A 14,222-nucleotide genomic window follows, 5' to 3' on the forward strand; every position below is an offset into this window, starting at 1 on the left:
TAGTAACTCTACAACAGTAACTCTACAGTAGTAACTCTACAGTAGTAACTCTACAACAGTAACTCTACAACAGTAACTCTACAGTAGTAACTCTACAGTAGTAACTCTACAGTAGTAACTCTACAACAGTAACTCTCCAGTAGTAACTCTACAGTAGTAACTCTACAGTAGTAACTCTACAACAGTAACTCTACAGTAGTAACTCTACAACAGTGACTCTACAGTAGTAACTCTACAACAGTAACTCTACAGTAGTAACTCTACAGTAGTAACTCTACAACAGTAACTCTACAACAGTAACTCTACAGTAGTAACTCTACAGTAGTAACTCTACAGTAGTAACTCTACAACAGTAACTCTCCAGTAGTAACTCTACAGTAGTAACTCTACAGTAGTAACTCTACAGTAGTAACTCTACAACAGTAGCTCTACAGTAGTAACTCTACAGTAGTAACTCTACAGTAGTAACTCTACAACAGTAGCTCTACAACAGTAACTCTCCAGTAGTAACTCTACAGTAGTAACTCTACAACAGTAGCTCTACAGTAGTAACTCTACAGTAGTAACTCTACAACAGTAACTCTACAGTAGTAACTCTACAACAGTAACTCTACAGTAGTAACTCTACAGTAGTAACTCTACAACAGTGACTCTACAGTAGTAACTCTACAACAGTAACTCTACAGTAGTAACTCTACAGTAGTAACTCTACAACAGTAACTCTACAGTAGTAACTCTACAACAGTAACTCTACAGTAGTAACTCTACAGTAGTAACTCTACAACAGTAACTCTACAGTAGTGACTCTACAGTAGTAACTCTACAGTAGTAACTCTCCAGTAGTAACTCTACAGTAGTAACTCTACAACAGTAACTCTACAGTAGTAACTCTACAGTAGTAACTCTACAACAGTAACTCTACAACAGTGACTCTACAACAGTGACTCTACAGTAGTAACTCTACAGTAGTAACTCTACAGTAGTAACTCTACAACAGTAACTCTACAGTAGTAACTCTACAGTAGTAACTCTACAGTAGTAACTCTACAACAGTGACTCTACAGTAGTAACTCTCCAGTAGTGACTCTACAGTAGTAACTCTACAACAGTGACTCTACAGTAGTAACTACAGTAGTAACTCTACAGTAGTAACTCTACAACAGTAACTCTACAGTAGTAACTCTACAACAGTAACTCTACAGTAGTAACTCTACAGTAGTAACTCTACAGTAGTAACTCTACAGTAGTAACTCTACAACAGTGACTCTACAGTAGTAACTCTACAACAGTAACTCTACAGTAGTAACTCTACAGTAGTAACTACAGTAGTAACTCTACAGTAGTAACTCTACAACAGTAACTCTACAGTAGTAACTCTACAACAGTAACTCTACAGTAGTAACTCTACAGTAGTAACTCTACAGTAGTAACTACAGTAGTAACTCTACAGTAGTAACTCTACAACAGTAACTCTACAGTAGTAACTCTACAACAGTAACTCTACAGTAGTAACTCTACAGTAGTAACTCTACAGTAGTAACTCTACAGTAGTAACTCTACAACAGTGACTCTACAGTAGTAACTCTCCAGTAGTAACTCTACAGTAGTAACTCTACAACAGTGACTCTACAGTAGTAACTCTACAGTAGTAACTCTACAGTAGTAACTCTACAACAGTGACTATACAGTAGTAACTCTACAACAGTGACTCTACAGTAGTAACTCTCCAGTAGTAACTCTACAGTAGTAACTCTACAACAGTGACTCTACAGTAGTAACTCTACAGTAGTAACTCTACAGTAGTAACTCTACAACAGTGACTCTACAGTAGTAACTCTACAACAGTGACTATACAGTAGTAACTCTACAGTAGTAACTCTACAACAGTAACTCTACAGTAGTAACTCTACAACAGTAACTCTACAGTAGTAACTCTACAGTAGTAACTCTACAGTAGTAACTCTACAGTAGTAACTCTACAACAGTGACTCTACAACAGTGACTCTACAACAGTAACTCTACAACAGTAACTCTACAACAGTAACTCTACAACAGTAACTCTACAACAGTAACTCTACAGTAGTAACTCTACAACAGTAACTCTACAACAGTAACTCTACAGTAGTAACTCTACAGTAGTAACTCTACAACAGTAACTCTACAACAGTAACTCTACAACAGTGACTCTACAACAGTGACTCTACAACAGTAACTCTACAACAGTAACTCTACAACAGTAACTCTACAACAGTAACTCTACAGTAGTAACTCTACAGTAGTAACTCTACAACAGTAACTCTACAGTAGTAACTCTACAACAGTAACTCTACAACAGTAACTCTACAGTAGTAACTCTACAACAGTAACTCTACAGTAGTAACTCTACAGTAGTAACTCTACAACAGTAACTCTACAGTAGTAACTCTACAACAGTGACTCTACAACAGTAACTCTACAGTAGTAACTCTACAGTAGTAACTCTACAACAGTAACTCTACAGTAGTAACTCTACAGTAGTAACTCTACAACAGTAACTCTACAACAGTAACTCTACAGTAGTAACTCTACAACAGTGACTCTACAGTAGTAACTCTACAACAGTAACTCTACAACAGTAACTCTACAGTAGTAACTCTACAACAGTAACTCTACAGTAGTAACTCTACAGTAGTAACTCTACAACAGTGACTCTACAGTAGTAACTCTACAACAGTAACTCTACAGTAGTAACTCTACAGTAGTAACTCTACAACAGTAACTCTACAACAGTAACTCTACAGTAGTAACTCTACAGTAGTAACTCTACAGTAGTAACTCTACAACAGTAACTCTCCAGTAGTAACTCTACAGTAGTAACTCTACAGTAGTAACTCTACAGTAGTAACTCTACAGTAGTAACTCTACAACAGTAGCTCTACAGTAGTAACTCTACAGTAGTAACTCTACAACAGTAACTCTCCAGTAGTAACTCTACAGTAGTAACTCTACAGTAGTAACTCTACAACAGTAGCTCTACAGTAGTAACTCTACAGTAGTAACTCTACAACAGTAACTCTACAGTAGTAACTCTACAACAGTAACTCTACAGTAGTAACTCTACAGTAGTAACTCTACAGTAGTAACTCTACAACAGTGACTCTACAGTAGTAACTCTACAACAGTAACTCTACAGTAGTAACTCTACAGTAGTAACTCTACAACAGTAACTCTACAGTAGTAACTCTACAACAGTAACTCTACAGTAGTAACTCTACAGTAGTAACTCTACAACAGTAACTCTACAGTAGTAACTCTACAGTAGTAACTCTACAACAGTGACTCTACAGTAGTAACTCTACAGTAGTAACTCTCCAGTAGTAACTCTACAGTAGTAACTCTACAACAGTAACTCTACAGTAGTAACTCTACAGTAGTAACTCTACAACAGTGACTCTACAGTAGTAACTCTACAACAGTAACTCTACAGTAGTAACTCTACAGTAGTAACTCTACAGTAGTAACTCTACAACAGTAACTCTACAGTAGTAACTCTACAGTAGTAACTCTACAGTAGTAACTCTACAACAGTGACTCTACAGTAGTAACTCTCCAGTAGTGACTCTACAGTAGTAACTCTACAACAGTGACTCTACAGTAGTAACTCTACAGTAGTAACTCTACAGTAGTAACTCTACAACAGTAACTCTACAGTAGTAACTCTACAACAGTAACTCTACAGTAGTAACTCTACAACAGTAACTCTACAGTAGTAACTCTACAGTAGTAACTCTACAACAGTAACTCTACAGTAGTAACTCTACAGTAGTAACTCTACAGTAGTAACTCTACAACAGTGACTCTACAGTAGTAACTCTCCAGTAGTAACTCTACAGTAGTAACTCTACAACAGTGACTCTACAGTAGTAACTCTACAGTAGTAACTCTACAGTAGTAACTCTACAACAGTGACTATACAGTAGTAACTCTACAACAGTGACTCTACAGTAGTAACTCTACAACAGTGACTCTACAGTAGTAACTCTACAGTAGTAACTCTACAGTAGTAACTCTACAACAGTGACTCTACAGTAGTAACTCTACAGTAGTAACTCTACAGTAGTAACTCTACAACAGTGACTATACAGTAGTAACTCTACAGTAGTAACTCTACAACAGTAACTCTACAACAGTAACTCTACAGTAGTAACTCTACAACAGTAACTCTACAACAGTAACTCTACAACAGTAACTATACAGTAGTAACTCTACAACAGTGACTCTACAACAGTAACTCTACAGTAGTAACTCTACAACAGTAACTCTACAGTAGTAACTCTACAGTAGTAACTCTACAGTAGTAACTCTACAGTAGTAACTCTACAACAGTGACTCTACAGTAGTAACTCTACAACAGTAACTCTACAACAGTAACTCTACAACAGTGACTCTACAGTAGTAACTCTACAACAGTAACTCTACAACAGTAACTCTACAACAGTAACTCTACAACAGTAACTCTACAGTAGTAACTCTACAGTAGTAACTCTACAACAGTAACTCTACAACAGTAACTCTACAGTAGTAACTCTACAACAGTGACTCTACAGTAGTAACTCTACAACAGTAACTCTACAACAGTAACTCTACAGTAGTAACTCTACAACAGTGACTCTACAGTAGTAACTCTACAGTAGTAACTCTACAACAGTGACTCTACAGTAGTAACTCTACAACAGTAACTCTACAGTAGTAACTCTACAGTAGTAACTCTACAACAGTAACTCTACAACAGTAACTCTACAGTAGTAACTCTACAGTAGTAACTCTACAGTAGTAACTCTACAACAGTAACTCTACAGTAGTAACTCTACAGTAGTAACTCTACAGTAGTAACTCTACAACAGTAGCTCTACAGTAGTAACTCTACAGTAGTAACTCTACAACAGTAACTCTCCAGTAGTAACTCTACAGTAGTAACTCTACAGTAGTAACTCTACAACAGTAGCTCTACAGTAGTAACTCTACAGTAGTAACTCTACAACAGTAACTCTACAGTAGTAACTCTACAACAGTAACTCTACAGTAGTAACTCTACAGTAGTAACTCTACAGTAGTAACTCTACAACAGTGACTCTACAGTAGTAACTCTACAACAGTAACTCTACAGTAGTAACTCTACAGTAGTAACTCTACAACAGTAACTCTACAGTAGTAACTCTACAACAGTAACTCTACAGTAGTAACTCTACAGTAGTAACTCTACAACAGTAACTCTACAGTAGTAACTCTACAGTAGTAACTCTACAACAGTGACTCTACAGTAGTAACTCTACAGTAGTAACTCTCCAGTAGTAACTCTACAGTAGTAACTCTACAACAGTAACTCTACAGTAGTAACTCTACAGTAGTAACTCTACAACAGTGACTCTACAGTAGTAACTCTACAACAGTAACTCTACAGTAGTAACTCTACAGTAGTAACTCTACAGTAGTAACTCTACAACAGTAACTCTACAGTAGTAACTCTACAGTAGTAACTCTACAGTAGTAACTCTACAACAGTGACTCTACAGTAGTAACTCTCCAGTAGTGACTCTACAGTAGTAACTCTACAACAGTGACTCTACAGTAGTAACTCTACAGTAGTAACTCTACAGTAGTAACTCTACAACAGTAACTCTACAGTAGTAACTCTACAACAGTAACTCTACAGTAGTAACTCTACAACAGTAACTCTACAGTAGTAACTCTACAGTAGTAACTCTACAACAGTAACTCTACAGTAGTAACTCTACAGTAGTAACTCTACAGTAGTAACTCTACAACAGTGACTCTACAGTAGTAACTCTCCAGTAGTAACTCTACAGTAGTAACTCTACAACAGTGACTCTACAGTAGTAACTCTACAGTAGTAACTCTACAGTAGTAACTCTACAACAGTGACTATACAGTAGTAACTCTACAACAGTGACTCTACAGTAGTAACTCTACAACAGTGACTCTACAGTAGTAACTCTACAGTAGTAACTCTACAGTAGTAACTCTACAACAGTGACTCTACAGTAGTAACTCTACAGTAGTAACTCTACAGTAGTAACTCTACAACAGTGACTATACAGTAGTAACTCTACAGTAGTAACTCTACAACAGTAACTCTACAACAGTAACTCTACAGTAGTAACTCTACAACAGTAACTCTACAACAGTAACTCTACAACAGTAACTATACAGTAGTAACTCTACAACAGTGACTCTACAACAGTAACTCTACAGTAGTAACTCTACAACAGTAACTCTACAGTAGTAACTCTACAGTAGTAACTCTACAGTAGTAACTCTACAGTAGTAACTCTACAACAGTGACTCTACAGTAGTAACTCTACAACAGTAACTCTACAACAGTAACTCTACAACAGTAACTCTACAACAGTAACTCTACAACAGTAACTCTACAGTAGTAACTCTACAACAGTAACTCTACAACAGTAACTCTACAGTAGTAACTCTACAGTAGTAACTCTACAACAGTAACTCTACAACAGTAACTCTACAACAGTGACTCTACAACAGTGACTCTACAACAGTAACTCTACAACAGTAACTCTACAACAGTAACTCTACAACAGTAACTCTACAGTAGTAACTCTACAGTAGTAACTCTACAGTAGTAACTCTACAGTAGTAACTCTACAGTAGTAACTCTACAACAGTAACTCTACAGTAGTAACTCTACAACAGTAACTCTACAACAGTAACTCTACAGTAGTGACTCTACAGTAGTAACTCTACAACAGTAACTCTACAACAGTAACTCTACAGTAGTAACTCTACAACAGTAACTCTACAACAGTAACTCTACAACAGTAACTCTACAACAGTAACTCTACAGTAGTAACTCTACAGTAGTAACTCTACAACAGTAACTCTACAGTAGTAACTCTACAACAGTAACTCTACAACAGTAACTCTACAACAGTAACTCTACAGTAGTAACTCTACAACAGTGACTCTACAACAGTGACTCTACAACAGTAACTCTACAACAGTAACTCTACAACAGTAACTCTACAGTAGTAACTCTACAGTAGTAACTCTACAGTAGTAACTCTACAGTAGTAACTCTACAGTAGTAACTCTACAACAGTGACTCTACAACAGTAACTCTACAACAGTGACTCTACAACAGTAACTCTACAACAGTAACTCTACAACAGTAACTCTACAACAGTAACTCTACAGTAGTAACTCTACAGTAGTAACTCTACAACAGTGACTCTACAACAGTAACTCTACAACAGTGACTCTACAACAGTAACTCTACAGTAGTTACTCTACAACAGTGACTCTACAACAGTAACTCTACAACAGTAACTCTACAGTAGTAACTCTACAACAGTAACTCTACAACAGTAACTCTACAACAGTGACTCTACAACAGTAACTCTACAGTAGTAACTCTACAGTAGTAACTCTACAACAGTGACTCTACAACAGTAACTCTACAACAGTGACTCTACAACAGTAACTCTACAGTAGTAACTCTACAACAGTAACTCTACAACAGTAACTCTACAACAGTAACTCTACAGTAGTAACTCTACAGTAGTAACTCTACAACAGTGACTCTACAACAGTAACTCTACAACAGTGACTCTACAACAGTAACTCTACAGTAGTAACTCTACAACAGTGACTCTACAACAGTAACTCTACAACAGTAACTCTACAGTAGTAACTCTACAACAGTAACTCTACAACAGTAACTCTACAACAGTGACTCTACAACAGTAACTCTACAGTAGTAACTCTACAGTAGTAACTCTACAACAGTGACTCTACAACAGTAACTCTACAACAGTGACTCTACAACAGTAACTCTACAGTAGTAACTCTACAACAGTAACTCTACAACAGTAACTCTACAGTAGTAACTCTACAGTAGTAACTCTACAACAGTGACTCTACAACAGTAACTCTACAACAGTAACTCTACAACAGTAACTCTACAGTAGTAACTCTACAACAGTAACTCTACAACAGTAACTCTACAACAGTAACTCGGTGACTTGGACAAGTAACTAATCTGATTACTGGTTTAGTAATAGTAAGACAGATTATTGGTAAAAGTCTGCAGGAGCTTTAATAGAGACTGAATCTCCCCTCATCTTCATCTTCATCTTCATCTTCATCTTCATCATCTTCATCTTCACTGCAGAGGTCCAGAGCAGTAAACACGTTACGTTAGCATCTGAGCTCAATGGCTGCTCTGTCACACTGTGGGCTCACTATTTCACACACACACACACACACACACACACACACACACACACACACACACACACACACACACACACACACACACACACACACACACACACACACACACACACACACACTACAGAACATTAACATGAGGAACATGTATGATCTCATTTGTTCTCCACAGGCACATCGGTCACGTGGGCTGGGATCCAAACACAGGTTTTGATGTGAGTACGCCATGTACACACACACACACACACACACACAGGAGCACAGTGGTGAGCAGTGTGTGGGTCTGATGATGAAATCACACAAGAGGCTCTTGTTGCTTTATATTCACAAACATCTGAACTCACACTGTAAACCGCTGACTTCACTGCACGAGCTCCTGTGGACTGTAGAGGAGTCGTCAGAGGAGTCGTCAGAGCAGTCGTCAGGGGAGTCGTCAGGGGAGTCGTCAGAGGAGTCGTCAGAGGAGTCGTCAGAGGAGTCGTCAGAGGAGTCGTCAGAGCAGTCGTCAGAGGAGTCGTCAGAGGAGTCGTCAGGGGAGTCGTCAGAGGAGTCGTCAGAGGAGTCGTCACGTCTCCTAGAAACCAAGGGCTGGACACCATTCATAGTTTAGCATAGCGTAGCAGTACTTTGCTCAGATGAAAAACACAAATAACAACTGCTGGTCGATCGTCTCCAAACATTGAGCCTCAGAGCAACACAGCTGGAGGTTTAACATGAAATGTTCCTTAATCACATGTTTTATAGGTTATAGAATTCACCAGGGACATTTATACAAGTCATGTTAGCGGTTAGCCGTTAATCGCTACCAATTAATATAAAAGCATGAAAACAATCACCTCACTGTGACCCCTGACCCTCACTGTGACCCCTGACCCCCGCTGTGACCCCTGACCCCCACTATGACCTCTGACCCCCGCTGTAACCCCTGATGTGACCCCTGACCCCCACTGTGACCCCTCAACCCCGCTTTGACTTTTGACTCTCACTGTGACCTCTGACCCTCACTGTGACCCCTGACCCCCGCTGTGACCTCTGACCCCTACTGTGACCCCTGACCCCCGCTGTGACCCCTGACCCCCGCTGTGACCTTTGACTCTCACTGTGACCCCTGACCCCCACTGTGACCTCTGACCCCACTGTAGCCTCTGACCCCCGCTGTGACCTCTGGCCCTCACTGTGACCTCTGACCCCCAGCTGAACAACCTGGACCCTGAGCTGAAGAACTTGTTCGACATGTGCGGCATCTCCGAGGCTCAGCTGAAGGACCGCGAGACGTCCAAGGTCATCTACGATTTCATCGAGAAGAAGGGCGGCGTGGAGGCGGTGAAGAACGAGCTGCGGAGGCAGGGTGAGGAGCACACTCTATATACACTCTATATACACTTTATACACTCTATATACACTCTATAGACACTTTATACACTCTATATACACTCTATAGACACTTTATACACTCTATATACACTATATAGACACTTTATACACTCTATATACACTCTATAGACACTTTATACACTCTATATACACTCTATAGACACTTTATACACTCTATATACACTATATAGACACTTTATACACTCTATATACACTCTATAGACACTTTATACACTCTATATACACTCTATAGACACTTTATACACTCTATATACACTCTATAGACACTTTATACACTCTATATACACTCTATAGACACTTTATACACTCTATATACACTCTATAGACACTTTATACACTCTATATACACTCTATAGACACTTTATACACTCTATATACACTCTATAGACACTTTATACACTCTATATACACTCTATAGACACTTTATACACTCTATATACACTCTATAGACACTTTATACACTCTATATACACTATATAGACACTTTATACACTCTATATACACTCTATAGACACTTTATACACTCTATATACACTCTATAGACACTTTATACACTCTATATACACTCTATAGACACTTTATACACTCTATATACACTCTATAGACACTTTATACACTCTATATACACTCTATAGACACTTTATACACTCTATATACACTCTATAGACACTTTATACACTCTATATACACTCTATAGACACTTTATACACTCTATATACACTCTATAGACACTTTATACACTCTATATAGACTCTATAGACACTTTATACACTCTATATAGACTATGTAGACACTTTATACACTCTATATACACTCTATAGACACTTTATACACTCTATATAGACTATATAGACACTATATACACTCTATATACACTATATAGACACTTTATACACTCTATATACACTCTATAGACACTTTATACACTCTATATACACTCTATAGACACTTTATACACTCTATATAGACTATATAGACACTATATACACTCTATATACACTATATAGACACTTTATACACTCTATATAGACTATGTAGACACTATATACACTCTATATACACTATATGACACTTTATACACTCTATATAGACTATGTAGACACTTTATACACTCTATATACACTATATAGACACTTTATACACTCTATATAGACTATGTAGACACTTTATACACTCTATATAGACTATGTAGACACTATATACACTCTATATACACTATATAGACACTTTATACACTCTATATAGACTATGTAGACACTTTATACACTCTATATAGACTATATAGACACTTTATACACTCTATATAGACTATGTAGACACTTTATACACTCTATATACACTATATAGACACTTTATACACTCTATATAGACTATGTAGACACTTTATACACTCTATAGACACTATGTAGACACTTTATACACTCTATAGACACTATGTAGACACTTTATACACTCTATAGACACTATGTAGACACTTTATACACTCTATAGACACTATATAGACACTTTATACACTCTATAGACACTATATACACTATATACACTATATAGACACTTTATACACTCTATATACACTATATAGACACTTTATTCACTATATAGACACTTTATTCACTCTATAGACACTATATAGACACTATATACATTCTATATACACTATATAGACACTATATACACTCTATATACACTATATAGACACTATATACACTCTATATACACTATATAGACACTTTATACACTCTATATACACTATATAGACACTATATACATTCTATATACACTATATAGACACTTTATACACTATATAGACACTATATACATTCTATATACACTATATAGACACTATATACATTCTATATACACTATATAGACACTTTATACACTCTATAGACACTATATAGACACTTTTTACACTCTATATAGACACTTTATACACTCTATATACACTATATAGACACTTTATACACTCTATAGACACTATATACATTCTATAGACACTATATACACTCTATATACACTATATAGACACTTTATGCACTCTATATACACTATATAGACACTATATAGACACTATATACACTATATAGACACTTTATACACACTGTATACACACTGTATACACACTTAATACACACTATATACACACACTATACACACTATGCACACTATATACACACACTATACACACTATGCACACTTTATACACACTTTACACACTTTATACACACTTTATACACACTTTACATACTTAGGGTTAGAGTGATGGAGGGTGGTGGTACAGTTCAGGGCGGAGGAGTGATGGAGGGGTGGAGGAGTGATGGAGGGGTGGTGATGGAGTTCAGGGTGGAGGAGTGATGGAGGAGTGGTGATGGAGTTCAGGGTGGAGGAGTGATGGAGTTCAGGGTGGAGGAGTGATGGAGGGGTGGTGATGGAGTTCAGGGTGGAGGAGTGATGGAGGGGTGGTGATGGAGTTCAGGGTGGAGGAGTGATGGAGGGGTGGTGATGGAGTTCAGGGTGGAGGAGTGATGGAGGGGTGGAGGAGTGATGGAGCTGAGGGTGGAGGAGTCGATCCAGTGACTTCCTGATCTTTGATCTTTCACAATAAAGTGCAAAATGTTTCCACCGTTTCCATGACGACCGTTTCCTCCCTAATATTTTAACGTTTCTCTCTCACCCCCCCTCGTAGCTCCACCTCCCCCCCCTTCCCGCGGAGGCCCCCCACCCCCTCCTCCACCCCCCCACAACACGGGCCCCCCTCACCCCCCTCCTCCTCCGTCCAGGGGGGGCCGGGGCGCCCCTCCCCCCCCCCCTCCGTCCCGAGCTCCGGCCTCCGCCCCGCCGCCGCCTCCTTCCAGGCCGGGAACTCTGGGCGCCCCCCCCCCTCCCCCCACCAGGGGGAGTCTCCACCAGACCCCCCCTCCTCCACATCACCACCACCACCAGCCCCCCCTTCCTCCTCCATCCTTCGCCTCTTCACCCCAAGCCCCGCCCCCTCCCCCTCCCCCGCCGACCCAGCACCAGTCGCCCGTGAGCAGCGCGCCGCCGCCCCCCCCTCCCCCGCCCCCACCCCTCCCTCCCCCCGAGGTGGACGGCGGGGGAGGGGGGGCGGAGTCGCCCCCCGGGGGGAAGTGGGCGCTGCTGGAGCAGATCCGAGGAGGAGCCCAGCTGAAGAAGGTGGAGCAGAACCAGCGGGCTCCGCCCTCCGGCCCCGGCCGGGACGCCCTGCTGGACCAGATCCGCCAGGGGGTCCAGCTCAAGACCGTGAGACGCTACGCCGCCTCCGTCACCTCCTCCGTCACTCGCCCGGCGCCAGGCTGACCTCTCTCTCCCCCCCAGGTGGCAGACCTCCCAGAACCCCACCCTCCAGCTCCACCCTCCAGCATCGTTGGCGCCCTGATGGAGGTCATGCAGAAGAGGAGCAAAGCCATCCACTCCTCAGGTGACTGGAGTACTTTTACTGAGAGTACTTTTACTGACAAGTACTTTTTCTGAGAACTAAAAGTGTAACTGAGAACTAAAAGTTTTACTAAAAACTAAAAGTTTTACTAAAAACTAAAAGTTTTACTGAGAACTAAAAGTTTTACTAAAAACTAAAAGTTTTACTAAAAACTGAAAGTGTAACTGAGAACTAAAAGTTTTACTAAAAACTAAAAGTTTTACTAAAAACTAAAAGTTTTACTGAGAACTAAAAGTTTTACTAAAAACTAAAAGTTTTACTGAGAACTAAAAGTTTTACTAAAAACTAAAAGTTTTACTGAGAACTAAAAGTTTTACTGAGAACTAAAAGTTTTACTAAAAACTAAAAGTTTTACTGAGAACTAAAAGTTTTACTAAAAACTAAAAGTTTTACTGAGAACTAAAAGTTTTACTAAAAACTAAAAGTTTTACTGAGAACTAAAAGTTTTACTAAAAACTAAAAGTTTTACTGAGAACTAAAAGTTTTACTAAAAATTTAAAGTTTTATTTTTATTTTGTTTTCGCTGCATCAACATAAAAGCTAATTAAGACGCATCTTTCAACCCTTTGGAGAATCGTTTGCAGACTCGTTTGCAGACTTGTTTGCAGACTCGTTTGCAGACTCGTTTGCAGACTCGTTTGATTAAAGCTCAATAGAAATCACCCAATCAGATGGGCCCAACACTTTAGGCCACGCCTCCTCATACACAGTGACGTCAGCATCGTTCTGATAAAGAGACCCGTCGCCATGGGAACGGGATTGTTTTGCCTTCATAGGTAGAAGAGAAAGATGGCGGCCGGGGGCGGAGCTTCTCACGCCAGAAACACCTTCACAAAGTTTCTTTTTCATCTTTCTAGACGAAGACCAGGATGAAGATGAAGACGAGGACTTTGAAGAGGACGACGAGTGGGAGGACTGACGCCCCCCCCCCCCCCCTTCCCCCCCCCCCCCCCTTCCCCCCCGACACTAAAAGTATCTTCCAGACTAAAATTGTAAATGTTGTATGAATTTGTTGTATATTTATTTTTGCTTCTTTTTTGTTTTTTTAAACTCTACTGACTCTGTGCAATACCTCATCCCTTCATCCCCTCATCCCTTCACTCTTCATCCCTTCATC

At 39.5% G+C, this 14,222-nt stretch overlaps 1 protein-coding gene across 1 annotated transcript; it reads left to right on the forward strand.

Annotated features, from left to right (window-relative positions):
• Positions 1 to 8,425: 8,425 nt before the first annotated feature.
• On the forward strand, positions 8,426 to 14,030 carry LOC308148334 (actin nucleation-promoting factor WASL-like; the record flags this gene model as incomplete). Its single annotated transcript, XM_080521794.1, has 5 exons — positions 8,426 to 8,468; positions 9,448 to 9,601; positions 12,335 to 12,909; positions 12,985 to 13,087; positions 13,963 to 14,030. Coding segments are annotated over 5 exons (937 nt in total), but the record flags the coding sequence as incomplete, so codon positions are not given.
• Between the last annotated feature and the right edge of the window lie 192 nt (positions 14,031 to 14,222).

This window comes from Blennius ocellaris (assembly GCF_963422515.1).
Source record: "Blennius ocellaris genome assembly, contig: SCAFFOLD_156, whole genome shotgun sequence".
In the NCBI taxonomy this organism is placed as follows: Eukaryota; Metazoa; Chordata; class Actinopteri; order Blenniiformes; family Blenniidae; genus Blennius; species Blennius ocellaris.